The sequence below is a fragment of the Haplochromis burtoni genome, unplaced genomic scaffold (genome assembly GCF_018398535.1).
Source record: "Haplochromis burtoni strain Fernald_Lab_line unplaced genomic scaffold, NCSU_Asbu1 Contig_90, whole genome shotgun sequence".
In the NCBI taxonomy this organism is placed as follows: Eukaryota; Metazoa; Chordata; class Actinopteri; order Cichliformes; family Cichlidae; genus Haplochromis; species Haplochromis burtoni.
Window position 1 is genome coordinate 2023733 of NW_024582451.1, and position 26781 is coordinate 2050513.

The 26781-nt window shown below is 42.6% G+C and overlaps 1 protein-coding gene and 12 non-coding genes across 14 annotated transcripts in view; all 13 read right to left on the minus strand.

The window, feature by feature from the left end:
* The window catches only part of LOC102294758 (oxysterol-binding protein-related protein 10), a 92174-nt gene extending 87602 nt beyond the window's left edge, over positions 1 to 4572 (minus strand). Inside the window, exon 1 of one of the 2 annotated variants that reach the window (XM_005927666.3) lies at positions 3971 to 4572. In XM_005927666.3, the coding sequence (XP_005927728.1) occupies positions 3971 to 4248 (278 nt within the window). In that variant the 5' untranslated portion in view covers positions 4249 to 4572. The remainder of the gene's footprint in view (positions 1 to 3970) is intronic. The other variant, XM_005927665.3, reaches the window with a different exon arrangement.
* A 7076-nt stretch (positions 4573 to 11648) lies between these two features.
* trnak-cuu lies at positions 11649 to 11721 on the minus strand. The gene has a single exon. It is a non-coding gene; the product is annotated as a tRNA-Lys (tRNA).
* Positions 11722 to 11763: 42 nt separating this feature from the next.
* trnak-cuu lies at positions 11764 to 11836 on the minus strand. Its single transcript has one exon. It is a non-coding gene; the product is annotated as a tRNA-Lys (tRNA).
* A 1114-nt stretch (positions 11837 to 12950) lies between these two features.
* Positions 12951 to 13061, minus strand: trnal-caa. Its single transcript has 2 exons — positions 13024 to 13061; positions 12951 to 12996 (listed from the first exon to the last, which is right to left on the minus strand). It is a non-coding gene; the product is annotated as a tRNA-Leu (tRNA).
* Positions 13062 to 13526: 465 nt separating this feature from the next.
* On the minus strand, positions 13527 to 13599 carry trnak-cuu. Its single transcript has one exon. It is a non-coding gene; the product is annotated as a tRNA-Lys (tRNA).
* A 953-nt stretch (positions 13600 to 14552) lies between these two features.
* On the minus strand, positions 14553 to 14663 carry trnal-caa. Its single transcript has 2 exons — positions 14626 to 14663; positions 14553 to 14598 (listed from the first exon to the last, which is right to left on the minus strand). It is a non-coding gene; the product is annotated as a tRNA-Leu (tRNA).
* Positions 14664 to 15128: 465 nt separating this feature from the next.
* Positions 15129 to 15201, minus strand: trnak-cuu. Its single transcript has one exon. It is a non-coding gene; the product is annotated as a tRNA-Lys (tRNA).
* Positions 15202 to 16154: 953 nt separating this feature from the next.
* trnal-caa lies at positions 16155 to 16265 on the minus strand. Its single transcript has 2 exons — positions 16228 to 16265; positions 16155 to 16200 (listed from the first exon to the last, which is right to left on the minus strand). It is a non-coding gene; the product is annotated as a tRNA-Leu (tRNA).
* A 465-nt stretch (positions 16266 to 16730) lies between these two features.
* trnak-cuu lies at positions 16731 to 16803 on the minus strand. The gene has a single exon. It is a non-coding gene; the product is annotated as a tRNA-Lys (tRNA).
* A 953-nt stretch (positions 16804 to 17756) lies between these two features.
* trnal-caa lies at positions 17757 to 17867 on the minus strand. The gene is made up of 2 exons: positions 17830 to 17867; positions 17757 to 17802 (listed from the first exon to the last, which is right to left on the minus strand). It is a non-coding gene; the product is annotated as a tRNA-Leu (tRNA).
* Positions 17868 to 18332: 465 nt separating this feature from the next.
* Positions 18333 to 18405, minus strand: trnak-cuu. Its single transcript has one exon. It is a non-coding gene; the product is annotated as a tRNA-Lys (tRNA).
* A 953-nt stretch (positions 18406 to 19358) lies between these two features.
* trnal-caa lies at positions 19359 to 19469 on the minus strand. Its single transcript has 2 exons — positions 19432 to 19469; positions 19359 to 19404 (listed from the first exon to the last, which is right to left on the minus strand). It is a non-coding gene; the product is annotated as a tRNA-Leu (tRNA).
* Positions 19470 to 19934: 465 nt separating this feature from the next.
* trnak-cuu lies at positions 19935 to 20007 on the minus strand. Its single transcript has one exon. It is a non-coding gene; the product is annotated as a tRNA-Lys (tRNA).
* Between the last annotated feature and the right edge of the window lie 6774 nt (positions 20008 to 26781).

Here is a 26781-nt window from a genome sequence, read left to right on the forward strand (position 1 = left end):
GTTCAAGGATTTTAAACAACAAGTTGCAGATCCCACCTTTGTGGGGAATTCTCATGGAGATGATGCATAAGTGCTCCATAGGACTGTTTCTATCATTTCTTTCTCCTGTAAAACTCCCCTTTTCATTGTCTCTGTTTTTTTTACACTGAAACAGGTGCCTGGTGACGCAATGAAATGTGGGAAAGGATCAGATCCTGATCATCCCCTTCGCAGTGTTATCTCTACAGTCACAGAAGCACAAGTACTGAAAGTGAAAGTTGATTTGCTCCTGGTAGATTGCACCGTGTTCCACACCATCCATAAACGGACTCCCTACATCCAGAAGATTACATTTCCCTGAGAACATTAAGACAGTGTCTGCTGATTTGTTCTTACTTCAGCATGGTGTTTACAGTGCTTACATTTATTAGAGCACCACACAATGTAAGGTTCATGTCACAGCTGCCATAAATTAAAAGCACTGGTAATTACCAAAATATTTTTTTATGTTTCTGTAATGGTTAATCCACCAGCATGCACAAGCTCTTTAATCCAAATGACAGTTTTAATGCTAAAATATAGTTATTGTTGTTATCCATGAATTTTATAATTTACTGTTTGACAAAAACAAAAGCATAAAAAAAGGCATGCACAGCATTCTTTTTTGGATTAGACACTAAATTAAAGTTATTTACTTCCATTAATGAGCAGAAAAATGTGTCTTACTAGTTGAATGTTGCACTTGATTAATTTCTGGATTCTCAGTGACAACTTTCGTCTTTTATTAAGAGAGTGCACTAAAATTCCTAAATCCACATCCAGAACTCTAAAACTTTATTACTTCTAGCCCCAGCTCTGGAAACACATTCTTAATTTAAAGTTATCCTACAAGCAAACAGAGGATCAAACAGTCCTTCTTGGTAGTGATAATAAGATGACTCCAGGAATCACCTTAATTCACTTATATAGCTTTAACTGAATTTCAGGTAGAGATAATCATCACTGCTTTGATTAGTCACATCCTGGCAGTGTTCTGTACTTGAAAAAAAAACAAAAACAGAGCAAAGCAAAGTCTGATTGCTAAACTCTTTTCCTTCTTCAAGAGCCAAAAAATACAATTTAAAAATTATGAATTTGAATTCAAATGAAACTACTTTGTACATTTTGTCATCATTACTAATGTTAGGGCTACGAGCAGTAGCAATAAGCCTACTGACCCATGTTAGTATAGTTTCAAAGACAATCTAAATGGAAACTAAAAGCCATCTCAGCTCCAGGCTACGTTTTCAAGATGTTTTAGTCGCTGCTCCCCGTCTGTGCTGAAACACTCTTTCAGCTTGAGGTCTTGGCGCTTGCTCAAGTCAATGAAGTTAAAGGATTCTCTCCTGCGAAGCTACACCTTTACCCTATAGGCACTTTGAAATTGACACTGGACAGGCAGCATCACCCACAAAGGCCAAACCAATTTGGTAATGCCCTTTCGTCTGTACAAAGATCAGAAATCAGCACACCCGTGCACATGGCAGACCGTACTATTTGATTAAAACGCGCTTCACAGGCTACATGTGACAAATCCCACGAGAACACCACGCACATTTAAGGCTTCCTTTAATCAGTGCCACCTCGCTTTGATCGCTCTGAAATGAAGGTTTGTCTCGCTGTCCCACAAGTGTTCCTGCGGGTACGTATCAAGATGCAGTTCGGTGCATCGTCTGGCAGTTTGATGGGAGAGCAGGGACGAGTCAGTCTTTCCTCCGCCTTCCTACACCGCCCCTCAACACAAACAAACCCCACACAACGTGAGCTTCCCTCTCCTCTGCAGCAGTGCCACTGTACACAATGGGATGCTCCAAGTCGCTTAGTTCTTCTTTACCCACACACAAAACTAATTGCACTGCCAAACGCAGAGATCCTGCATAATTCATGTTAGCTGTTCGGACCGCAGGGGGAAGAAAAACAAGAATGAAAAGAAAGTCCAACCCAGGGGAAGATGTTTCACATGTGACTCACATTGACTTAAAATTAAAAACACAGCTTCTCATAAAAACCTCTCTCTGTATTTGTCTGTGTCTGAGATGAGGAAATCGGACAGGGCGGCGTGATGGCATATAAATTCTGGATGAGGTACAGGCACTTTTTGAGAATTGCACTGCTGTGAAGATGTTATATACTTCATTACAAGAGTGCCTGCACTGATTCAGGAGCAGCGGAATTACAGATTGTCACAGTATATGGGAATAATATCAGTACAGATCAGCAACTGCAAAAACCTGTACAGACGGGCAGGCGTAAGTGTACAGTGTGTCCACAGTTTCAGGAAACACAAACACTTTGTGGCAGCAGGGTCTCATTCTTGCGCGTTAGCCACTTTTCATTGTCCTTTCTGATCTTTTTTAATGTCAGCAAGACTTCATTTTGTCCACCTTGACCTTTGTGTTATCCACATTTTATTAGCCAAACACCAGTTGGTTAAAACAAAGTAACAATGATTGTTAGTTAGTCGTTTGGCACTTTCCCGTTAATCAAACTGCATGATATCTGATTGGCTTCAGTTTCAGTCCTATTCAGTTGTAGTGAAGGCCACAGAGCTGCTAAAGGTGGAGACCTGCACAAGCTGGAGGAAAATACTAGAAACTATGGCTGAATTAATTCGATTTTTCTGGGGAAAATAAATAAGAGTGTGCTGATGGCGTTGTGCTACCTGGTATAGCGTGTCGTCTATTAATGTGAAGGTCGGTTGTTTGACCCCTGGCACCAACCTGCATGTCAAAGTATTGACATGCCCAGTTTTCCCCTGACCCAATGTTAGGTTAAAGTGCTTAGTCATAGAAAAGCACTTGTATAAATGATTTAATAGGTGAATGACACTTTCAGTTGTCAAATTGAGAAGAAAAGCACCATCTAAGCACCTTTTATTAGTTAGTTTAGTAGCTGTTTCTCTTATGACTGGATGTGTAGTGCCAAAAGTTTAAGAACCACTGCTGTAATCAGTCGTGTTGTTTGAAGCGCACTTATAACATGTAATAAAAATGAAGGCTAATGTTTACCGCCAACTTAACCATTCAGTACTCTGCCACAACATAAGGATAGCTCCTTATGTTATGTCATGCTGAGAAGAGGCCCTGATACAAACTCATGAAACACTGAAGACACTTCATCTCTCAGCTGGCTTGGGAATGCCTTGGGTTCCCCTCCAGAAGAGTATCTCTGCTCAGATTGCTGCCCCCACAACCTAGACCCACATAAGTAGCAGAAAACAGATGGATGGCTAAATTTATTATTTTTTTTAATAAACCAATATCTTTAATGAGATCGATAGTTAAGAATTTAAGAGGGCTATTTTAAAGGGGGAACAATTAATCCGGTAGCTCTAAAATGTATCGACAGATGATGAATCAGCACCAACTTTGACAAATGATTAATTACTTTGGCATTTTCCAATTCCATCATTGTTTTCAGTTGAGTAATCTCTAATCCTAATTTAATTTATACATTTTTTAAATTATTGCTCAAATGTTCCAAAATAGTTTAAAACTTTTACTCTTTACAAGTTCTGAGAATGCAAGTTAGGAAACCAGGCTTTCAAAACCCCCAAAGATATTAACTTTATTATAAGAACAGACCAAGAAAAGCAGCAAATCTGATGTTTCTGAAAATACTTTAGCAATTAATATAATAACATAATATACTGGAAATTACAAGAATTTTAGAGGATTATTATTATAAGTATTAGTATTATTTAATGACAGTTTTTGTTTTCTAACATCTCTTTTGCCCATTATGTAAGTCAGCCCATGAAGACAGCGATCAAACAAACTAATTCATCAGCAGGCGTCCAGACTTGTGTGATTTTGAACCCCCTCCCCCTCGCAGTGACGTGGTGGTAAAAGTGCAACGTGGACGGGGCAAATAACAACACGAAGCCTCACCTGGGGCATGAACCGAAACTAAATCATGTGTCAAACGTCCCCGACCCCATCCACGTGCTTACCTGTTCTGCCAGCCTTGGATCAGGTTGGTGTATTTGCTCAGGACTCCTTCCAGCTGCCTCTTGCGCGCCTGCTGCTGTTGCTGCAAATTCATGCTGTTCCCCAGCACAGTTGCCCGACTGCCTCCCGCTACAGCCGAGCCGCCCAGGGAGCCGGAGCCGGGGCTGTGCGACCCGGGCCGCCCACCGGGCTTCCTCGATGATGAGCTCCCGCGGAGGTCCGCGGAGGAAGAGTTTGTTTTGTTGGTCCCGGGATGCGGACTGCAGAGCGTCTTGTCCATCCTGGCGACGGGACGGCACACAGCAGGAGGAGGAGCAGGAAGAGAGGGGAGGAGGGAAAGGAATGGACCAGAAGCAGCAGCAGAAGAGATTTTTAGCAAAGCATAAGTGCTAAACGGGGTTGTGTTTGTCTGCTAAACTAAAGCAGAGGCAGTGGATGTGCAGAAACTGCGCTGCGCGGCGGCTTTATGCGTCCCTCGGTGCGTGACACAGCTGACATATTCCTCGATGGTGTTTGAGTCCCGCTCTGTCCTCTGCAGTGCGCGGCTGTGTGGCAATGTGGGTCTTATCCACCGTTTTTCTGGTAGGAAGGACAGCAGAGCGCAGACACTCCCACTCTACTCTAGACCTGCCCCCGGATATTACCTACTATGCACTCTCCTATGAAACGTATCATCAGACACCCCCCCACCTCCGTCCAAAAAAAAAAAAATTGGAAAGGGCAGGAAAAGCCTCACATGACACATATTTAAGCTGATACGCATGACTTTTTTTGTGAACAGTGACAGCTCACTATGTGCATGTATGCATGCCTAAACTACAATAATTGTGGATGAAGAAAAACGCAACTATACTGACGGAATGTTATAGGAAAGAAAATCCCCCTAAAGTCCCTAAAGCTTCACTATAGGCGCACTTTAGGGGGACTTCTGTGGAGATAGTCTGTCTAAATATAAAACAATGTGTGTTGGCTTTGACAAATAAATGCCGATAAACTAAAAAGTCTGGATTTGACCAAGAGAGTGTGGAGTTTAGAGGTGCAGCTTGTTTGTGAGTCTGTCTGCCTTCAGTTTTGTATTTAATAGCTGAAAAGCATGCTTTATTGTGTTGGGATCAGGTGACTGACTTGATCATTGAAGAATATTCCTGTCAAAGTTCACCAGAAGGCCACAAACACAGGACAAGCTCAAAACGTTTTGCAGTTTTAATGGGCAGATGAACAACAGCTAGGAATCCCTACAGCAGGGGTTAGTGTGAGGTAAGACGTTCAGGTAAGTTTAATACAGTTCAACTCAATTTAGTTTTATTTCTATAGCACCAAATCACAGTAACAGTTACCTCACAACGCTTTGTTAATGTAAAGTAAAATCCTGCAATAACAGATAGAAAACCCCAGCAATCAGTTTTAAAGATTTTTATTGGCAGTTCACTACATGTACAGGACCTACAGGATATACTATAAGCAAGTACTTGGTAATAGTGGCAAGGGAAAAAACTCCCTTTAAAACCAGCAGAACCAGGCTCAGGAGGGGGCAGCCAAGTCCACCACTAGTTGTGGGTGAGGATAGGGAGACAGAACCGACAACAAGCTGTAGAGCTCAGTAATAAGGAGACTAGTTCAGGTCTTGGATATCCAATACTAAAGTCTTTGAAATGAGCAAGGGGAGAGTGGATCAGACAGATCTGCACATATCCAGGTGAGAATGAGACAGACTTTCCAACATATTCCCACATTAGTAGGCTAACAATTTGGTGACAGGTTGTGGTTTTGGGAGTATAAATACTGCATTGAATGAAGATAAGAGACAGGTGTGCCCATTCAGGGTTTCCTGTGACCACACCTGCCACTGAAGGACACTGGTTCGTTTAGATCCATCTCCATATTCAAACGGACAGGGGAGAGAGAGAGAAGACAGGACCATATCAAAGCAATATCATTGCCTCAATCATGGCTGACATGTTGTTTGCTTCGGATTATCAGCTGATTTTCTCCTTCACCATCATTTATATTTCCCACCAAGGTACAAATTAATCTTGGTTTTATCTTTACAACTGTTTTTTTCCCCATAACTGTGCAGGCTTCTTTAGATGTTTTCTTCAAAAAAAATAATCTTGGCTTCCTGTTCCTGAGTGTTAAAGTAGTTTGTACCCTGCTGATTTTTCCATCTCTAAAGTGCTCTCTGTGATAGGTTTATTCTAGTTTTTCAACCTAATGGTGGCCTCCCTCACTTGCACTGAAATCTCTTTGGCACTCATGTTTACAGATAAAATAAAAAGTAAAGGGAACATTTCCTCACCTGACCACGAATCTGCTCAATCAGTCAAGTGTTAATTTAATTTTGAGCTTCTGAAAATGGGTGATTCTGTATTAAAAAAAAAAAAAGTCTCCATAATTTTTTTGTTATTAAGCCCATTGAATTTAAGCTGAAGGTCTGCACTTCAATTACATTTTGGCTTATTTGATTTAAGATTCACTGTGGTGGTAGTGTAAAAAAGAAGAACTAAAAAAAATGTGTCTTTGCCTAGCAAATTATGGACCTAAGTGTACAGCAATCATTCAATCTATAGTCTATATTAATACCACAAATGTCATGGGATGAGAGGCAAAGTACGCCCTGAATAGGTAAGAAATACAAACAACAATTCATGCTTATTCATGATAAATTAACCTAATCTCATGATAATAAAATAACATGTCACAATCAACACACGTTTATACTCATAAGCAGACTAGTGCAATGCATACTTGCCAGTGCAGCACAGTCATGATTAAGAATAAAGGTCCAATCCAAATAAAGCAACAAAAAAGTTACACAAGCAGCAGAAAAAGGAAGGAAGCCCTTACTAGATAGCTTGTTTTATTTCACAGTCGCTTTATGAGAGAGAAGCATGTGAGAGGATGTAGTTTAGTGTGAACGGGGGGATCTCTTCTTTGATGCTTCATTTGTAGCATTATGGCCCTGTGAGGTGACTCTTTACACTTTAAAAAAGCAAGTATTTACAACTGGATTAACATTAAAATAAAATGTAGAAAATTATTATAATTGTGAACCAGACTGGTGTATTGTTACATGAAAGCTATATAGCTAAATGTATGGCACCAAATGATTAACTCTGCTGAAAATGGCTGGTGTTGCACATTGCAAACTGAAACAATAAAAAATATACATATGCACAAATGCACATTAAATAAATCTAAAGGTTATAACAATATTCACCGTGATCTCAGTGTCAGTTTTTAAAATTATTGGTACTCTGTTTCAGTCACTAAAATTCTGGCTATAAACTTCATATATTCTACCTGTGAGTGAGATTAAATTTTCTCATTATTAAAGGAAAGTCCTTGTGAGAGATGCGCAAAAGATCTTTCTGTATACAGTATGTGCCAGAATGAAACGATTCAGGTGTGTTTCAGCGAACATTTGATAGCTTTTGATTTATTTATTTTTTCCCAGAGGAAGTTAAAACACAATACACGGCTGAGTCATCTTTTACATGAGAGAAAGGATGTAAGGAACCCATTTATGTGTAAAACTTTCTCGTATAATACACAAAAACTACTGGTACACAGGTTACATTTTAAGATGTTATTACTTTAAAAATTGTGCCCTGGGTATTTAAGCACTAGTAATGCCAAGCAACAGTATTTTTTTTTAATAATCATTGCTGTAAAAACATTGCACAAGAACCACCATGCAGTAAATGCAGAAAGACTGTTAAAGAGACAACAGACATGGACATCAACTACAAATAGCATTTTTTTGAACTGCAGATTCTGCTTTACTCTGCAATTTCTGTGGCCCGAAGAGAGATTACATCCAACCAACTCAGTAGACTACATAGTATAGTGTCACTTTATATTTTACTTGCATGGCTCACTTTCATTTTTATAATCCAGGAAACTAAATAATATGAGGAAAGACTTTTTTTCTGTGAGCAGATATGGTAAAAGAGACTTGACACCAAAGAAGTATTAGTTTGAAATTACTTGAGATAGAAGCATGGATATATTTCTAATCAAAGCATTATATAACCTATTTGTGCACATACCCTCACAATCACAACCATGACAACCAGGGTGAAAAGGACACTTTAATGAAGACAAGACTGAAGACTATTGCAGGCCATTAAGAAGAGACTGAGATTGCACTGAGAAATCGAAGGCGTGCCGCAATGAATCTCCACAAGATGCTTAACAGGGCACAGAGAGATACTGGCTGCTTGTAAAGCAGAGCAGGTCAGCCACTAATCAAAAGGTCGGTGGTTCGATCCCAAGGCTGCATCCTGGCTGCATGCCAAATATCCTTGGGCAAGATACTAACCCCATGTTTGCCTACTGGTGGTGGTCAGAGGGCCCGGTGGCGCCAGTGTCCAGCAGCCTCGCCTCTGTCAGTGCGCCCCAGGGCAGCTGTGGCTACAATGTAGCTTGCTATCGCCAGTGTGTGAATGTGTATGTGAATGACTGAATGTAGTGTAAAGCGCTTTGGGGTCCTTAAGGACTAGAAAAGCGCTATACAAATACAGGTCATTTACCATTTACCAATATGAGAGAGAAAAAAAAATCCTTGGGCAACAGAGAGTCAATGGTTTTGTTGTAGGCTCGTGCTTGAGGTCAAGGCGGCTTGATTCTGACAATGTTGGGGTTTTTTTTTGTTTGTTTTTTTTAGAATTTATACATTATAGAAATGAATTAAAATGTATTTATTTAGAAATGTTTCTACAGTTGATGATACAGTAGCAGTACTAGTACCACAATCATAGTGCCATAATCCTATACATCACAGCGCTGACAACACTGTTATGTTAATGTGAAACTAATAGCTTTGACAAAATCACAAAATTTTGATGGGCCAGAAATGGGAAACTCTCTTTTTGATGTGATGGCATCAGGGCAGGCAAGACAAGCAGTGCTTTTCAGGTTAATCAATTAAAACCAAAGTTAAAGCGATGCCTGTCCATTGATCTTTTTTATAATTTTAATAATTATTAGATTTTGCATTTTATAACAACAAAAACAAAAATACAACAATAAAGAACAAGAAAAAACAAAACAAAACAGTGAGGTTTTAACATCTGTTGCATTAACCTGGAACGTCCGCTTCAGGTAGACAAATAGGTGCAAAAGCTGTCCCATTGTTCCACCGAAGCTTCAGTCGCGTGATGTAACCTTCCCAACATCTTTTTTGCAAGAAACGTCTCAATCATTCTTTCTTTCCACTTTTTAAGTGTTGGAGTATGGGAGTCCTTCCAATGTGGAACTTCTCCTTTGTCTCCTAGTGGACACAATTTAGGTGATATGGGCAAGTTACAAGGTGTCCATCCCTGCATATATTTCAATACAATTTTCCAAACTGGGAAAACCAGAGGGTATGTAACAAAGTACCTTTAGTTTGGTGGGATTTCCAACACTGGTCATCTATACCAACACTTTGTAGTTAGCTAAAAGTCAGAGTTGTCACACTGCTGGAGTAGATGCCTCAACACAGACCTTCAGTGACACTTTACTCAAGGATTTTGCATTAATAAACTTGGTAGACATATTTCTACCATAACATTGCCAGGGCAAAAGTTGTGGCTTTCCCAATCCTCTTTGTCTGACGGATACAGGAAAATGCTCAGGACACTGTCTGTAATTTCAGGCCAAATGTTTGGTCCTGCAGCCAACCAGCCCATGGAATACAGCACACAGGTGAACAAAGTGAGGCAGGAGTTTGTTGAATTCCCCTTGTGACTTTTATAGGCTTTCTTCCTGCTAAAGACTTTTGACAAGAAATTATTCATATTTGAGCTTTAATTCAACCTCTCTTTTTTCTGTTAACTAACCTATAGGTGGCAGTAAGTGGCTAAACTTGTGCCGTTTGGCTGGGATAACTGTCAGTTATCTCATTAAAACAGAATAATCCAGTACAGAGAAGCTGACACTATGATCACATGATCCAGGCCACAGGTGAAGATGAACAAACTAATGTCACAGTTTCCAAGCATTTAATTCTTCATACAGTTATTTTCAATCATGTTTTATTTTTGTTGTTGAATATAATCGTTGTACCATTCACCTTGTCATTAGATGTCATAATAATTAATTACTGACACTATATTTTTGTTTGTAAAGCATTTGGTTTTCCTTTTTCTTGCCAGGTTGTATTTTTTGCACAAATGAAAATGACTCTGATAGATGTATGTTTTTAAAAACAAACACTGATAAGTCACAATCAGCATTTCTTAAAAGTGCTCTCTTTGGATATTCTGAACTATTTTTATCTGATACATATAGTTATAATACATATGTGGAGATGTATGAAATAAGCAGAACACATATGAATACCAATGTAAATAGATTTTCAACATTCTTTTTTACTTTAATAGTGAAATATTGGAATAACTAAATAAGAAACGGTTAATGGCAGGTGTGTTGCTTTGTACATAAACTTTATCAATGTGCAGATTTGTCTGGATTGCTCCTGCTTATTTAATTGTATCTTGAACTGGAATAAACAAGGTTTCCTCACTAAAAAATTAAAGCGTTTATGTCTATGTGCTGTCCTGCAAATAAAAGTCCACAGAGAGCAGAACCACTGTGGTACTGAAGAGCAACTTGCAGTGACCCGGCCTGGTAACAACTTAACTGTAGTTGGTACTCCAAACACCTCAAGCACAAGACAACACAGCACATATAGCGTCTCAGCTGTTCCTAGAACTGCGCTCTTCTGGACAGAGATCTCGGATGTTGTTCCTTGGCAATAGGGTCTCATCCCAACAGGCAACATTGCGATGATTGTGAAAAGTCATCAGTATTTTATGTCTTGGAACTGTGAAGACGTGGGGAATTTACATGTTGGGAATGACAGTGGGCCTCTAAGAAAGAGAGAGGGTTGGAACGAATCTATACATGTGCTCTACGTGTGAAATAAAAATAATAAACCTAAAAAAAGTATTAAGCACCTTAAATCTGTATAATTTCAAAACCTGACTGGGTTTGGAATACACTATGTGATGGCCAAAACATGAAGCTATTTTATTGTTGTCACTAATATCACAAATACCTTCATGTGATTATGTTCGACTGGATGGTTTGAACTTCTGCTCTAAGCATCTTTTACGGCCACAAGTGAGGTTATATTGGAATATACTGAGAACCCAGAGTGTATTATGAGGATGTGAAAGAGTGCCTTTTGCGTAACTATGAGACGCCTTAGGCCGTGACAAATCGTCAGTATGTTGCGTGTTGGGAATGATAGTGCTCTAGTGTCTTATACACAGTAGATTTTAAGACATTCTAGATGTATTATTGAAATAAGAAAAAGAAGAAAGACACAATTCCTATAACCTCCAAAGCTGACTTCACAGCAGCGCTACAGCTACCTCAACAAGTCACACTTTGTTGAGAAAACTCACTGCCGCTGCTTATATCTGTGAGCTCATGCTTTCATTCACTACCCACAGTTTGTGACTCTAGGTGAGAGTAGGGATGCAGGTAAACCTAGAGTGTTGCTTTTTTGCTAAGCTCTCTTGAAATTTAGTCCAGAATCATCAAATGGTGGAGATGTGGACTTGTGCAGACACGACAGTGTAACTTTGGTTTCTGTTACCATACATTCATCTTCCTTTGCACAACACGCCATTTGCTGTTCTCTATACACACGTGTTTTCTCTCTTGCGGGCATTTGCACAAAAGTCCCCTCGCCCAACGTGGGGCTCGAACCCACGACCCTGAGATTAAGAGTCTCATGCTCTCCCGACTGAGCTAGCTGGGCTTCTTCAGCAGCAAGGCTTTGAGACACAGGTTAAAGTGCCCTCGCCCAACGTGGGGCTCGAACCCACGACCCTGAGATTAAGAGTCTCATGCTCTCCCGACTGAGCTAGCTGGGCTTCTTCAGCAGCAAGGCTTTAAGATGGACACAGGTTCTTATAGCTGGGGGAGGTTGACTAGCATTTCAAGCGCAGGCAAAGAAAGCACAGGCTACTTTCAAGTTTTTCTATCATCCATTCAAGCTCTTATGTCCTTGTATGCATGCCACACCACGGGGCATGCTCCGATTGAGACGACTGAATGTCTCCCGGGGAATCTTCTCCCCAGATCTGGACCAGGGCATCACTGAGCTCCTGGACAGTCTGAGTTCCAACCTGGTGGTGTCAGATGGACCAAAGCTAAATGTCCCATGTTGTGAGTGTCAAGTAGGCCACGGGGCATGCTCCGATTGAGACGACTGAATGTCTCCCGGGGAATCTTCTCCCCAGATCTGGACCAGGGCATCACTGAGCTCCTGGACAGTCTGAGTTCCAACCTGGTGGTGTCAGATGGACCAAAGCTAAATGTCCCAGGGGTGTTGTATTGAATTTTGGTCAAGTAGGCCAATATAGGGTTGGGGGCTGGGGAGTGTCGGTCAACGGTATCAGTCCCCACGCAAACTGCCTGCATACTCTTGTCGGATGAGGCCGGGCAGCAGGAAGAAAGCCAGGAGCCATTGCACCAGCGTAGGGTCTGACAGTGGGTCGGAGAATTTCATGCCCATACCTAACTGCACTCATTGTGCCGTTGCCTTGCCTGTAGAGGCCTGTGCATACCTCAGTGCATGTGCCTCTCCAGACCATCACTGACCCACCAGCAAAGCACTCATAATCAAGGATGTTACATTCAGCATAAAGTTCCCCACGACTTCTCGGGAAGCTTTCACATGTGTTATATGTTCTAAGGTTAAATCCGCTGTCCTCTGTGAAAAGCACAGGGTGCCAGTGGTGGAGGTGGCAATTCTGGTATTCCATGACAAATGCCAGATACAAGCGGGATTTCAATTCAGGCTTCCACTTAGAAAGCAGAGCTCTGTCATGTTAACGAAAGCTCTTCACTACAAAAGTTCCTATAACCTGCAAAGCTGATTTCACAGCAACCCTACAGCTACCTCAACAAGCCGCACTTTGTTGAGTTTAACACACAAAGGTTGATGAAGCTCTTGAAAACATATTTTTAAGTAAAGAAAGTAGATGTCAGGAGTGGGATTTGAACCCACGCCTCCATTTGGAGACCAGAAGTCCCTTTTGTCTGGAAGGAGCCTATCCTTGAGTCTGGCGCCTTAGACCACTCGGCCATCCTGACGAGTTGACCAACGACCTCTTCAAAGTCATCCTGGATGTTCAAATGTCCGAACCACCTCAGCAGGCTCCTTTCGATGTGGAGGAGTTGCAGCTGTAATCTGAGTTCCTCCTGAAATACTAAGCTTGTCATCCAATCTCCGAGGCCGAGCACTGCCACCCGACGGAGAAAACTCATTGCCGCTGCTTATATCTGTGAGCTCATGCTTTCATTCACTACCCACAGTTTGTGACCCTAGGTGAGAGTAGGGATGCTGGTAAACCTAGAGTGTTGCTTTTTTGCTAAGCTCTCTTGAAATTTAGTCCAGAATCTTCAAATTAAATGGTGGAGATGTGGACTTGTGCAGACACGACAGTGTAACTTTGGTTTCTGTTACCATACATTCATCTTCCTTTGCACAACACGCCATTTGCTGTTCTCTATACACACGTGTTTTCTCTCTTGCGGGCATTTGCACAAAAGTCCCCTCGCCCAACGTGGGGCTCGAACCCACGACCCTGAGATTAAGAGTCTCATGCTCTCCCGACTGAGCTAGCTGGGCTTCTTCAGCAGCAAGGCTTTAAGATGGACACAGGTTCTTATAGCTGGGGGAGGTTGACTAGCATTTCAAGCGCAGGCAAAGAAAGCACAGGCTACTTTCAAGTTTTTCTATCATCCATTCAAGCTCTTATGTCCTTGTATGCATGCCACACCACGGGGCATGCTCCGATTGAGACGACTGAATGTCTCCCGGGGAATCTTCTCCCCAGATCTGGACCAGGGCATCACTGAGCTCCTGGACAGTCTGAGTTCCAACCTGGTGGTGTCAGATGGACCAAAGCTAAATGTCCCAGGGGTGTTGTATTGAATTTTGGTCAAGTAGGCCAATATAGGGTTGGGGGCTGGGGAGTGTCGGTCAACGGTATCAGTCCCCACGCAAACTGCCTGCATACTCTTGTCGGATGAGGCCGGGCAGCAGGAAGAAAGCCAGGAGCCATTGCACCAGCGTAGGGTCTGACAGTGGGTCGGAGAATTTCATGCCCATACCTAACTGCACTCATTGTGCCGTTGCCTTGCCTGTAGAGGCCTGTGCATACCTCAGTGCATGTGCCTCTCCAGACCATCACTGACCCACCAGCAAAGCACTCATAATCAAGGATGTTACATTCAGCATAAAGTTCCCCACGACTTCTCGGGAAGCTTTCACATGTGTTATATGTTCTAAGGTTAAATCCGCTGTCCTCTGTGAAAAGCACAGGGTGCCAGTGGTGGAGGTGGCAATTCTGGTATTCCATGACAAATGCCAGATACAAGCGGGATTTCAATTCAGGCTTCCACTTAGAAAGCAGAGCTCTGTCATGTTAACGAAAGCTCTTCACTACAAAAGTTCCTATAACCTGCAAAGCTGATTTCACAGCAACCCTACAGCTACCTCAACAAGCCGCACTTTGTTGAGTTTAACACACAAAGGTTGATGAAGCTCTTGAAAACATATTTTTAAGTAAAGAAAGTAGATGTCAGGAGTGGGATTTGAACCCACGCCTCCATTTGGAGACCAGAAGTCCCTTTTGTCTGGAAGGAGCCTATCCTTGAGTCTGGCGCCTTAGACCACTCGGCCATCCTGACGAGTTGACCAACGACCTCTTCAAAGTCATCCTGGATGTTCAAATGTCCGAACCACCTCAGCAGGCTCCTTTCGATGTGGAGGAGTTGCAGCTGTAATCTGAGTTCCTCCTGAAATACTAAGCTTGTCATCCAATCTCCGAGGCCGAGCACTGCCACCCGACGGAGAAAACTCATTGCCGCTGCTTATATCTGTGAGCTCATGCTTTCATTCACTACCCACAGTTTGTGACCCTAGGTGAGAGTAGGGATGCTGGTAAACCTAGAGTGTTGCTTTTTTGCTAAGCTCTCTTGAAATTTAGTCCAGAATCTTCAAATTAAATGGTGGAGATGTGGACTTGTGCAGACACGACAGTGTAACTTTGGTTTCTGTTACCATACATTCATCTTCCTTTGCACAACACGCCATTTGCTGTTCTCTATACACACGTGTTTTCTCTCTTGCGGGCATTTGCACAAAAGTCCCCTCGCCCAACGTGGGGCTCGAACCCACGACCCTGAGATTAAGAGTCTCATGCTCTCCCGACTGAGCTAGCTGGGCTTCTTCAGCAGCAAGGCTTTAAGATGGACACAGGTTCTTATAGCTGGGGGAGGTTGACTAGCATTTCAAGCGCAGGCAAAGAAAGCACAGGCTACTTTCAAGTTTTTCTATCATCCATTCAAGCTCTTATGTCCTTGTATGCATGCCACACCACGGGGCATGCTCCGATTGAGACGACTGAATGTCTCCCGGGGAATCTTCTCCCCAGATCTGGACCAGGGCATCACTGAGCTCCTGGACAGTCTGAGTTCCAACCTGGTGGTGTCAGATGGACCAAAGCTAAATGTCCCAGGGGTGTTGTATTGAATTTTGGTCAAGTAGGCCAATATAGGGTTGGGGGCTGGGGAGTGTCGGTCAACGGTATCAGTCCCCACGCAAACTGCCTGCATACTCTTGTCGGATGAGGCCGGGCAGCAGGAAGAAAGCCAGGAGCCATTGCACCAGCGTAGGGTCTGACAGTGGGTCGGAGAATTTCATGCCCATACCTAACTGCACTCATTGTGCCGTTGCCTTGCCTGTAGAGGCCTGTGCATACCTCAGTGCATGTGCCTCTCCAGACCATCACTGACCCACCAGCAAAGCACTCATAATCAAGGATGTTACATTCAGCATAAAGTTCCCCACGACTTCTCGGGAAGCTTTCACATGTGTTATATGTTCTAAGGTTAAATCCGCTGTCCTCTGTGAAAAGCACAGGGTGCCAGTGGTGGAGGTGGCAATTCTGGTATTCCATGACAAATGCCAGATACAAGCGGGATTTCAATTCAGGCTTCCACTTAGAAAGCAGAGCTCTGTCATGTTAACGAAAGCTCTTCACTACAAAAGTTCCTATAACCTGCAAAGCTGATTTCACAGCAACCCTACAGCTACCTCAACAAGCCGCACTTTGTTGAGTTTAACACACAAAGGTTGATGAAGCTCTTGAAAACATATTTTTAAGTAAAGAAAGTAGATGTCAGGAGTGGGATTTGAACCCACGCCTCCATTTGGAGACCAGAAGTCCCTTTTGTCTGGAAGGAGCCTATCCTTGAGTCTGGCGCCTTAGACCACTCGGCCATCCTGACGAGTTGACCAACGACCTCTTCAAAGTCATCCTGGATGTTCAAATGTCCGAACCACCTCAGCAGGCTCCTTTCGATGTGGAGGAGTTGCAGCTGTAATCTGAGTTCCTCCTGAAATACTAAGCTTGTCATCCAATCTCCGAGGCCGAGCACTGCCACCCGACGGAGAAAACTCATTGCCGCTGCTTATATCTGTGAGCTCATGCTTTCATTCACTACCCACAGTTTGTGACCCTAGGTGAGAGTAGGGATGCTGGTAAACCTAGAGTGTTGCTTTTTTGCTAAGCTCTCTTGAAATTTAGTCCAGAATCTTCAAATTAAATGGTGGAGATGTGGACTTGTGCAGACACGACAGTGTAACTTTGGTTTCTGTTACCATACATTCATCTTCCTTTGCACAACACGCCATTTGCTGTTCTCTATACACACGTGTTTTCTCTCTTGCGGGCATTTGCACAAAAGTCCCCTCGCCCAACGTGGGGCTCGAACCCACGACCCTGAGATTAAGAGTCTCATGCTCTCCCGACTGAGCTAGCTGGGCTTCTTCAGCAGCAAGGCTTTAAGATGGACACAGGTTCTTATAGCTGGGGGAGGTTGACTAGCATTTCAAGCGCAGGCAAAGAAAGCACAGGCTACTTTCAAGTTTTTCTATCATCCATTCAAGCTCTTATGTCCTTGTATGCATGCCACACCACGGGGCATGCTCCGATTGAGACGACTGAATGTCTCCCGGGGAATCTTCTCCCCAGATCTGGACCAGGGCATCACTGAGCTCCTGGACAGTCTGAGTTCCAACCTGGTGGTGTCAGATGGACCAAAGCTAAATGTCCCAGGGGTGTTGTATTGAATTTTGGTCAAGTAGGCCAATATAGGGTTGGGGGCTGGGGAGTGTCGGTCAACGGTATCAGTCCCCACGCAAACTGCCTGCATACTCTTGTCGGATGAGGCCGGGCAGCAGGAAGAAAGCCAGGAGCCATTGCACCAGCGTAGGGTCTGACAGTGGGTCGGAGAATTTCATGCCCATACCTAACTGCACTCATTGTGCCGTTGCCTTGCCTGTAGAGGCCTGTGCATACCTCAGTGCATGTGCCTCTCCAGACCATCACTGACCCACCAGCAAAGCACTCATAATCAAGGATGTTACATTCAGCATAAAGTTCCCCACGACTTCTCGGGAAGCTTTCACATGTGTTATATGTTCTAAGGTTAAATCCGCTGTCCTCTGTGAAAAGCACAGGGTGCCAGTGGTGGAGGTGGCAATTCTGGTATTCCATGACAAATGCCAGATACAAGCGGGATTTCAATTCAGGCTTCCACTTAGAAAGCAGAGCTCTGTCATGTTAACGAAAGCTCTTCACTACAAAAGTTCCTATAACCTGCAAAGCTGATTTCACAGCAACCCTACAGCTACCTCAACAAGCCGCACTTTGTTGAGTTTAACACACAAAGGTTGATGAAGCTCTTGAAAACATATTTTTAAGTAAAGAAAGTAGATGTCAGGAGTGGGATTTGAACCCACGCCTCCATTTGGAGACCAGAAGTCCCTTTTGTCTGGAAGGAGCCTATCCTTGAGTCTGGCGCCTTAGACCACTCGGCCATCCTGACGAGTTGACCAACGACCTCTTCAAAGTCATCCTGGATGTTCAAATGTCCGAACCACCTCAGCAGGCTCCTTTCGATGTGGAGGAGTTGCAGCTGTAATCTGAGTTCCTCCTGAAATACTAAGCTTGTCATCCAATCTCCGAGGCCGAGCACTGCCACCCGACGGAGAAAACTCATTGCCGCTGCTTATATCTGTGAGCTCATGCTTTCATTCACTACCCACAGTTTGTGACCCTAGGTGAGAGTAGGGATGCTGGTAAACCTAGAGTGTTGCTTTTTTGCTAAGCTCTCTTGAAATTTAGTCCAGAATCTTCAAATTAAATGGTGGAGATGTGGACTTGTGCAGACACGACAGTGTAACTTTGGTTTCTGTTACCATACATTCATCTTCCTTTGCACAACACGCCATTTGCTGTTCTCTATACACACGTGTTTTCTCTCTTGCGGGCATTTGCACAAAAGTGCCCTCGCCCAACGTGGGGCTCGAACCCACGACCCTGAGATTAAGAGTCTCATGCTCTCCCGACTGAGCTAGCTGGGCTTCTTCAGCAGCAAGGCTTTAAGATGGACACAGGTTCTTATAGCTGGGGGAGGTTGACTAGCATTTCAAGCGCAGGCAAAGAAAGCACAGGCTACTTTCAAGTTTTTCTATCATCCATTCAAGCTCTTATGTCCTTGTATGCATGCCACACCACGGGGCATGCTCCGATTGAGACGACTGAATGTCTCCCGGGGAATCTTCTCCCCAGATCTGGACCAGGGCATCACTGAGCTCCTGGACAGTCTGAGTTCCAACCTGGTGGTGTCAGATGGACCAAAGCTAAATGTCCCAGGGGTGTTGTATTGAATTTTGGTCAAGTAGGCCAATATAGGGTTGGGGGCTGGGGAGTGTCGGTCAACGGTATCAGTCCCCACGCAAACTGCCTGCATACTCTTGTCGGATGAGGCCGGGCAGCAGGAAGAAAGCCAGGAGCCATTGCACCAGCGTAGGGTCTGACAGTGGGTCGGAGAATTTCATGCCCATACCTAACTGCACTCATTGTGCCGTTGCCTTGCCTGTAGAGGCCTGTGCATACCTCAGTGCATGTGCCTCTCCAGACCATCACTGACCCACCAGCAAAGCACTCATAATCAAGGATGTTACATTCAGCATAAAGTTCCCCACGACTTCTCGGGAAGCTTTCACATGTGTTATATGTTCTAAGGTTAAATCCGCTGTCCTCTGTGAAAAGCACAGGGTGCCAGTGGTGGAGGTGGCAATTCTGGTATTCCATGACAAATGCCAGATACAAGCGGGATTTCAATTCAGGCTTCCACTTAGAAAGCAGAGCTCTGTCATGTTAACGAAAGCTCTTCACTACAAAAGTTCCTATAACCTGCAAAGCTGATTTCACAGCAACCCTACAGCTACCTCAACAAGCCGCACTTTGTTGAGTTTAACACACAAAGGTTGATGAAGCTCTTGAAAACATATTTTTAAGTAAAGAAAGTAGATGTCAGGAGTGGGATTTGAACCCACGCCTCCATTTGGAGACCAGAAGTCCCTTTTGTCTGGAAGGAGCCTATCCTTGAGTCTGGCGCCTTAGACCACTCGGCCATCCTGACGAGTTGACCAACGACCTCTTCAAAGTCATCCTGGATGTTCAAATGTCCGAACCACCTCAGCAGGCTCCTTTCGATGTGGAGGAGTTGCAGCTGTAATCTGAGTTCCTCCTGAAATACTAAGCTTGTCATCCAATCTCCGAGGCCGAGCACTGCCACCCGACGGAGAAAACTCATTGCCGCTGCTTATATCTGTGAGCTCATGCTTTCATTCACTACCCACAGTTTGTGACCCTAGGTGAGAGTAGGGATGCTGGTAAACCTAGAGTGTTGCTTTTTTGCTAAGCTCTCTTGAAATTTAGTCCAGAATCTTCAAATTAAATGGTGGAGATGTGGACTTGTGCAGACACGACAGTGTAACTTTGGTTTCTGTTACCATACATTCATCTTCCTTTGCACAACACGCCATTTGCTGTTCTCTATACACACGTGTTTTCTCTCTTGCGGGCATTTGCACAAAAGTCCCCTCGCCCAACGTGGGGCTCGAACCCACGACCCTGAGATTAAGAGTCTCATGCTCTCCCGACTGAGCTAGCTGGGCTTCTTCAGCAGCAAGGCTTTAAGATGGACACAGGTTCTTATAGCTGGGGGAGGTTGACTAGCATTTCAAGCGCAGGCAAAGAAAGCACAGGCTACTTTCAAGTTTTTCTATCATCCATTCAAGCTCTTATGTCCTTGTATGCATGCCACACCACGGGGCATGCTCCGATTGAGACGACTGAATGTCTCCCGGGGAATCTTCTCCCCAGATCTGGACCAGGGCATCACTGAGCTCCTGGACAGTCTGAGTTCCAACCTGGTGGTGTCAGATGGACCAAAGCTAAATGTCCCAGGGGTGTTGTATTGAATTTTGGTCAAGTAGGCCAATATAGGGTTGGGGGCTGGGGAGTGTCGGTCAACGGTATCAGTCCCCACGCAAACTGCCTGCATACTCTTGTCGGATGAGGCCGGGCAGCAGGAAGAAAGCCAGGAGCCATTGCACCAGCGTAGGGTCTGACAGTGGGTCGGAGAATTTCATGCCCATACCTAACTGCACTCATTGTGCCGTTGCCTTGCCTGTAGAGGCCTGTGCATACCTCAGTGCATGTGCCTCTCCAGACCATCACTGACCCACCAGCAAAGCACTCATAATCAAGGATGTTACATTCAGCATAAAGTTCCCCACGACTTCTCGGGAAGCTTTCACATGTGTTATATGTTCTAAGGTTAAATCCGCTGTCCTCTGTGAAAAGCACAGGGTGCCAGTGGTGGAGGTGGCAATTCTGGTATTCCATGACAAATGCCAGATACAAGCGGGATTTCAATTCAGGCTTCCACTTAGAAAGCAGAGCTCTGTCATGTTAACGAAAGCTCTTCACTACAAAAGTTCCTATAACCTGCAAAGCTGATTTCACAGCAACCCTACAGCTACCTCAACAAGCCGCACTTTGTTGAGTTTAACACACAAAGGTTGATGAAGCTCTTGAAAACATATTTTTATAGTGTACATATTGCCATTTCTTTTGCACATTATTCATACTGCCGACCTCTTCATATTTTATTTTAGATATATGTAGATACGTGCACAACACACACACACACACACACACACACACACACACACACACAGACACACACAAACTCCGTGTTCACCTCACACACACAAGCACATGTGATGTGATAATCAAAGTTATTTGATTTGATTTGATTTGAGATATGACACGGATGAAAAAATTGCCAGTGCCACTTGTTTCAGGGTTTTTTCCACACTAGTGTACCTGTTGATAATTTCCTTAACATCAAATTAGGTCAAACTGTCAAAAGTCTTGTCTGGTATATACCAGACTAAATTAATATCCTAGGAATTTAAATTATTAAAACAAAAGTCAAACCACCATAACTCTTGAACCATTAGCTTGATCAAAAAATTCCAATGGTTCCTGAAAGCATCAACTCTGTCTTTTTCAGTGATTATCCGGTTTTTACAGAAAAAACAATTAAAAAACATGTTAAACATAACCCAAAGGTCCAATAAACCAGCTGTTTTCTCGAGAGCTCATCTCTCTCACTAACTCTCTCAGCCAACCTTCGTCTTCATGGGGCTGATGTGACACCGTACGTGGGATTATAGTAATAACACTAATATCACTGTAAAGTGTAGAGTCGCTGTTTTCTAGAAGTGTTGGAATTATTTTAATTGAGCAAATGGTTTAGCAGTTATAGGAGTTATAGATGTTTTAAAAAAGTGTTGGGAAACATCTTTCTTCGCTACTGAGTTGTTAGGCTTCAAAAGGATAATAGATGATGCTATACTCGGATTAAAAAATTGTTCCTTTAATTTTTAAGTATATGTGCACCTTATACATGCATCCAAGTGCATACGCATACTTTTCAAAATGTCAAACTACCTCTTTAATGAAAAACAATCACATGTTGTGCTGCCAGCTTTTTGTTTCTGGAGTTCTTGTTTCAGAACTTTAGAGATGTTTCCCAATTTTGAACTCTGAACCATGCCCTACAAGTTTTTTTTTCTGATCCAGACATCTGAAAGGTACCTGTAGCAAGTGGCAAAAGGAGGGTTTTATTTGTAGATGTAAAAAAAAAAAGATTGTTGTTCAGTCTGTGCACATTTTGAAAGGTTACAGGGAAAACTAATGAATAACAAGGCTCAATTTAGAGATGGCTGTCAGAATTTGAATAACTGATGTATTACATCAGTGATCGTATTATTATTTAGATCTGTGAGCTTGGCTGTCCCTGTTCCTGGTACTTCTACATAATGTTACACTGCCAATCACTTTGTGCACCTATTCACACTCATAATCTGCATGTCCCTCAGCATTTTGCTCCTAGCAGATTCAGAGTTCAAATCAAAGCCATGTAATAACATAGAAATAGACAGACACAGTAACCTTCGTTTGCTCAGCCGACACTGCATGTTCAACGAAAAGTTGGATTAGATTAGCATTTTACATCATCTAATTGTTTCTGGCAACCATGAGAACTGAGATAATTTTGAGCCAGTTTGTTTATGGAGCATTTTATCTGTTTAGTGCAAACTTTGCTACCCACCAAGATGGCTCCATAAAATGTCTCTCTTATCTGATATGTAAAAAAACCTTATTGTTTCTGACAGCTCTTACTTTGGTTTTACTCTACCATAATCTTAAAATTATGACATCATGTCATCTTGAGTCAAAACATTTTTCTCTTTATTTAATTTGTGAGTGAGATGTATAACTGAGTACAGCCTATATAAGTGGCATGCAGCAGTGCTCAGCTTGCCAAAAGATTGCATATGTTTGCACACCAGCCTGCATTATTCACAACCTCGCCACTAACTACTTAATGAACTAGAGGGGAGCTATTGACCTTGTATGCTGACAAGGTCAGCTGACTATGTTTATTCGACTGTGTGTGTATTTGTGTGTGTAAGTCAGACAGAAACAGGAAAGAGAAGCTAAAAGCAAAGGAGAGGGATTTTATTGGATCTCTGCCTTTGACCAAATATTTCACTGTATCTCTCTCCCTACTGCCTCTTTCCATGCACAGGTGTAAGATGAAGCCATGCATATTCATTAGGAGGCTTAGAAATAAGCCTGCGTGATGCTAAATATGGAGGCAGCACTTTGTATGATTCTTTTTAATACCAATACTTGTACAAGAATGAAGACAATTAAGACCAGGAAATTAACACAAATGTATCAGAGATGGCCTTCATAATATCAAAAATCCAGGTCCATACATAACATATTTTAAGTGAAATTGATGAAATAACCTTCTGATAACCTTATCACAACTAATTTAAAGCTCGTTAATTCATCGCTGTTAATGCAGTAGAGGGCATATAAAAGATAGATATAGCTTTTGTCTATGAAAACTGAATCTACTGCAGGTTTAAGGAAGTCTCTTCAGTTACAAAGGTGCATAAGTAAATGCCACAAACCAGCATTATTTCTAACTGCCAGCAGGGGGCAACTCCACTGGTTAAAACCCCCCCAAGAAAACAAACAGGTTTGCAGACACATGACCACTAACCATGTGACATTAACAAATCCGCCATTTTGGACGTGTGACCAAATGGTGAAATGTAGAGTCAAGTGAATAAAGCACCTAAAGACTGCTCCCCAACCATCTGGCAACCAACAATTGCAAGGAAAAAAATAGTATTATAATAATTGCAAAATTGACTTACAAACTGTTCAGTGATCCCCTGGCAACCACCTGTCACTAGGGAAAAATGTGTATTCCCCAGTCAGTTGGCAGAGAAATTCCATATGATTGTTCTGTTCTTTAGCATATTTTTGTGAACGGAAGTGACTGATTTACTGACTGGCCAGTGACAAACAACTCTCCAGGCTGTAGTGAAACTGAAAATTGCCACACAAATCAATAATGGAGTTTTCCTACAGAGTGAAAGTTGGGCCCTTTGGCTCAAGGGATTCACAAATATTTCACATGGACAGGACCTGAAAGATTTTTGATCCACCATGTAATACCATCTGGAAAGTATCTGGCTGGCAACAGTGCAAGATTTCACATATCAAAAAATGCCAGCACCTTAGGACCACTTTAGTCCTTTAGTCAGTACTGAAAACGCAAGCTGCAGCTGTGAATTCATTTTCTCCATCATGAAGTTAAACTATTTGCACATCATATATAAAAATCCCTAGTTTCCATGAAAAATTATTCAAAATAGAAAGGTAATTAAAAAAAAAGACACTTCAAAGACTTTTTGCTTATCAAATTTCATTATAATCTATTTTAGTCATCAATCGTTTGCCAGAGTTAAATGTCAGAGTTAAAGCCATTACACTAATGAACCCTACAGTTTGAAGACATACATATTTTTTCATTATTAGATCACCCTGGAGAAACGAAAGCATAAAAGGCGGACAAAGATACTAGACAGCAGCGGCAGACCTTAAGCAAAACTGTCACTAAGGCTCTCTGTAGGCTCAATTATCCCTCATTTGAACAGAAGCAGAAGGACCCCAATTAGTGGTCTAACTTGACACTTGTGTTTGTCAGAGGGGCTTCAGGCTGGAAACTCAGTATGAGAAGATTTTTGCTTCTAAGCCAAAAGGATGACTGTGTCAAAAGTCTAAATGTGATAGAGTGAGGACAATGGTTCCCCTGAAGCTTGTTTCACTGAAATCAATGCAGAGGACACCTTACTTGTCTTCTGCCTTGTCATTGCTCACCACTTTAATTTCCTCTTCCATGGGCAACAGGAAAACACACACACATACTGCATGCAAACTACACACACAAACAACCTGCACTGTTATGAGCTTCAGGTTTTATTACTGCCCATGTTTTGTGACTCTAATTTCCTTTGAGAACTCTATGATTTGCTTCTTAGCTAAATTCTTGTAAGCTAACATACAAAGGCACTGACAGCAGCAATGCTGTCATAATAACTTCTTTATGGAATAATCAAAATGTTATTACTTCCAAATGTCAAGATGGAAAAGCAATGGACAGATGTGGAAACAACTTATCAAAGCATAAACAGTGAAAATAGGTTGTATTTCAACCTAATTGTTACCTGAATCAACAGCATGCAGGCAGCAAGTCAATGATTTACATCCACAGCAGGTTTGTAGTCAATGTCTATATTTCTGCAGAACACTAGAGACCTCTGCTGGCCAGTAAAGATGTGGTTGGGGAAGTTGTGCCAAGTAATGATGTAATTTTCCGGATTTATAAACAATGGCAACAGTAGACTTGGTCTTAGCAAAGTAGGCCACCCCAAACCTGTCCAGAACTGAGCTGAGTATGACGAGGGTAACACATAATTTCTTAGGAAATACCAGGTGATATGCTAAATCTTTTGCCAAATAACCATTTCAGTATGTTACAGATGGAAAGACGCAGGTTTAAATTAGATTAACGAAGACTGAGTGACGTTTACCTGCTTCACTACTTTAAAATCCTGCTATTTGTGGTTGCTGATTTACTGTCATGACTTACCACTTCATCACTGTTAATGTGTGTTTACACACATACACATTCAGAAGTGGTGGCACATTGGTGCAGCGGTTAGCACTATCACCTCACTCCAAAGGGGATCTGGGTTTGAATCTGCTGGCTGATTCCTTTCGGTGTGGATGTTTGCATGTTCTCTGGATTTCTCCAACAATCTAAAAACATGCTTGTAAATGTCTGTCTATATTATAGACAGACATTTATTATAAGTATATTATTGTTTTATTGACTTATTTATTTATTTGTTACAGTTTTTTCTTAACTCTCTTGTATGAGAGCTTCAAATACGTTGTCAAAGGAGCCTTAAATCAGCTAAAATAGCTGTAATAATGATTTACTCTGTGATAAAATACATGATGTTGCTCATAGTGCAAGCAGTAGACTGTGCAGTCTGTTTTAAGTCTAAATATAAGCTAGGTGACGTTTTCTTTTTGCCTCCCTGTAGTTAACACTGTGTTTGGTAAACTTTAATCACAGTAATTTAAGATATTTTTCCACATAAATAAGCTGGTTGCTTCATTTAAGTATTATATCAGACAAATTAAAGTGTTGATGTTAAATTTAGACTAAACCATGCTGGCTTAGCAGAAGAATCCTCCACCTCTGCCTTAGACTAAAACTACTTCGAGTATTTTTATATAATTTCTCATGGTTAGACCACTTAAAGTGCATCTTAAAATTATTTTATATAAATAAATCAAACTTTTTTGTTGAGAAAACTTTTTAAAATACATAAGAAACGTAGAAATCAACCAGAACTACAAAAATAAGCTGGTTGCTTCAGTAACCTGAATTATCTCCATCCATCCATCCATTTCCTTCCGCTTATCCGGGGCCGGGTCGCGGGAGCAGCAGCCCAAGCAGAGAAGCCCAGACCTCCCTCTCCCCAGCCACCTCCTCCAGCTTGTCCGCGGGATACCAAGGCGTTTCCAGGCCAGCCGAGAGATATAATCTCTCCAGCCTGTCCTGGGTCTCCCCCGGGGCCTCCTCCCGGTGGGACATGCCCGGAAAACCTCACCCAGGAGGCTCCCAGGAGGCATCCTTGTCAGGTGCCTGAACCACCTCAACTGGCTCCTTTCGATGTGGAGGAGCAACTGCTCTACTCTGAGCCCCTCCCGGATGGCTGAACTTCTCACCCTATCTCTAAGGGAGAGACCAGCCACCCTTCGGAGGAAGCTCATTTCTGCCGCTTGTATTCGCGATCTCGTTCTTTCAGTCACTACCCACAGCTCGTGACCATAGGTGAGGGTAGAGGCATAGATCGACCGGTAAATTGAGAGCTTCGCTTTTACACTCAGCTCTCTCTTCACCACAACAGACCGGTACAGCGTCCGCATCACTGCAG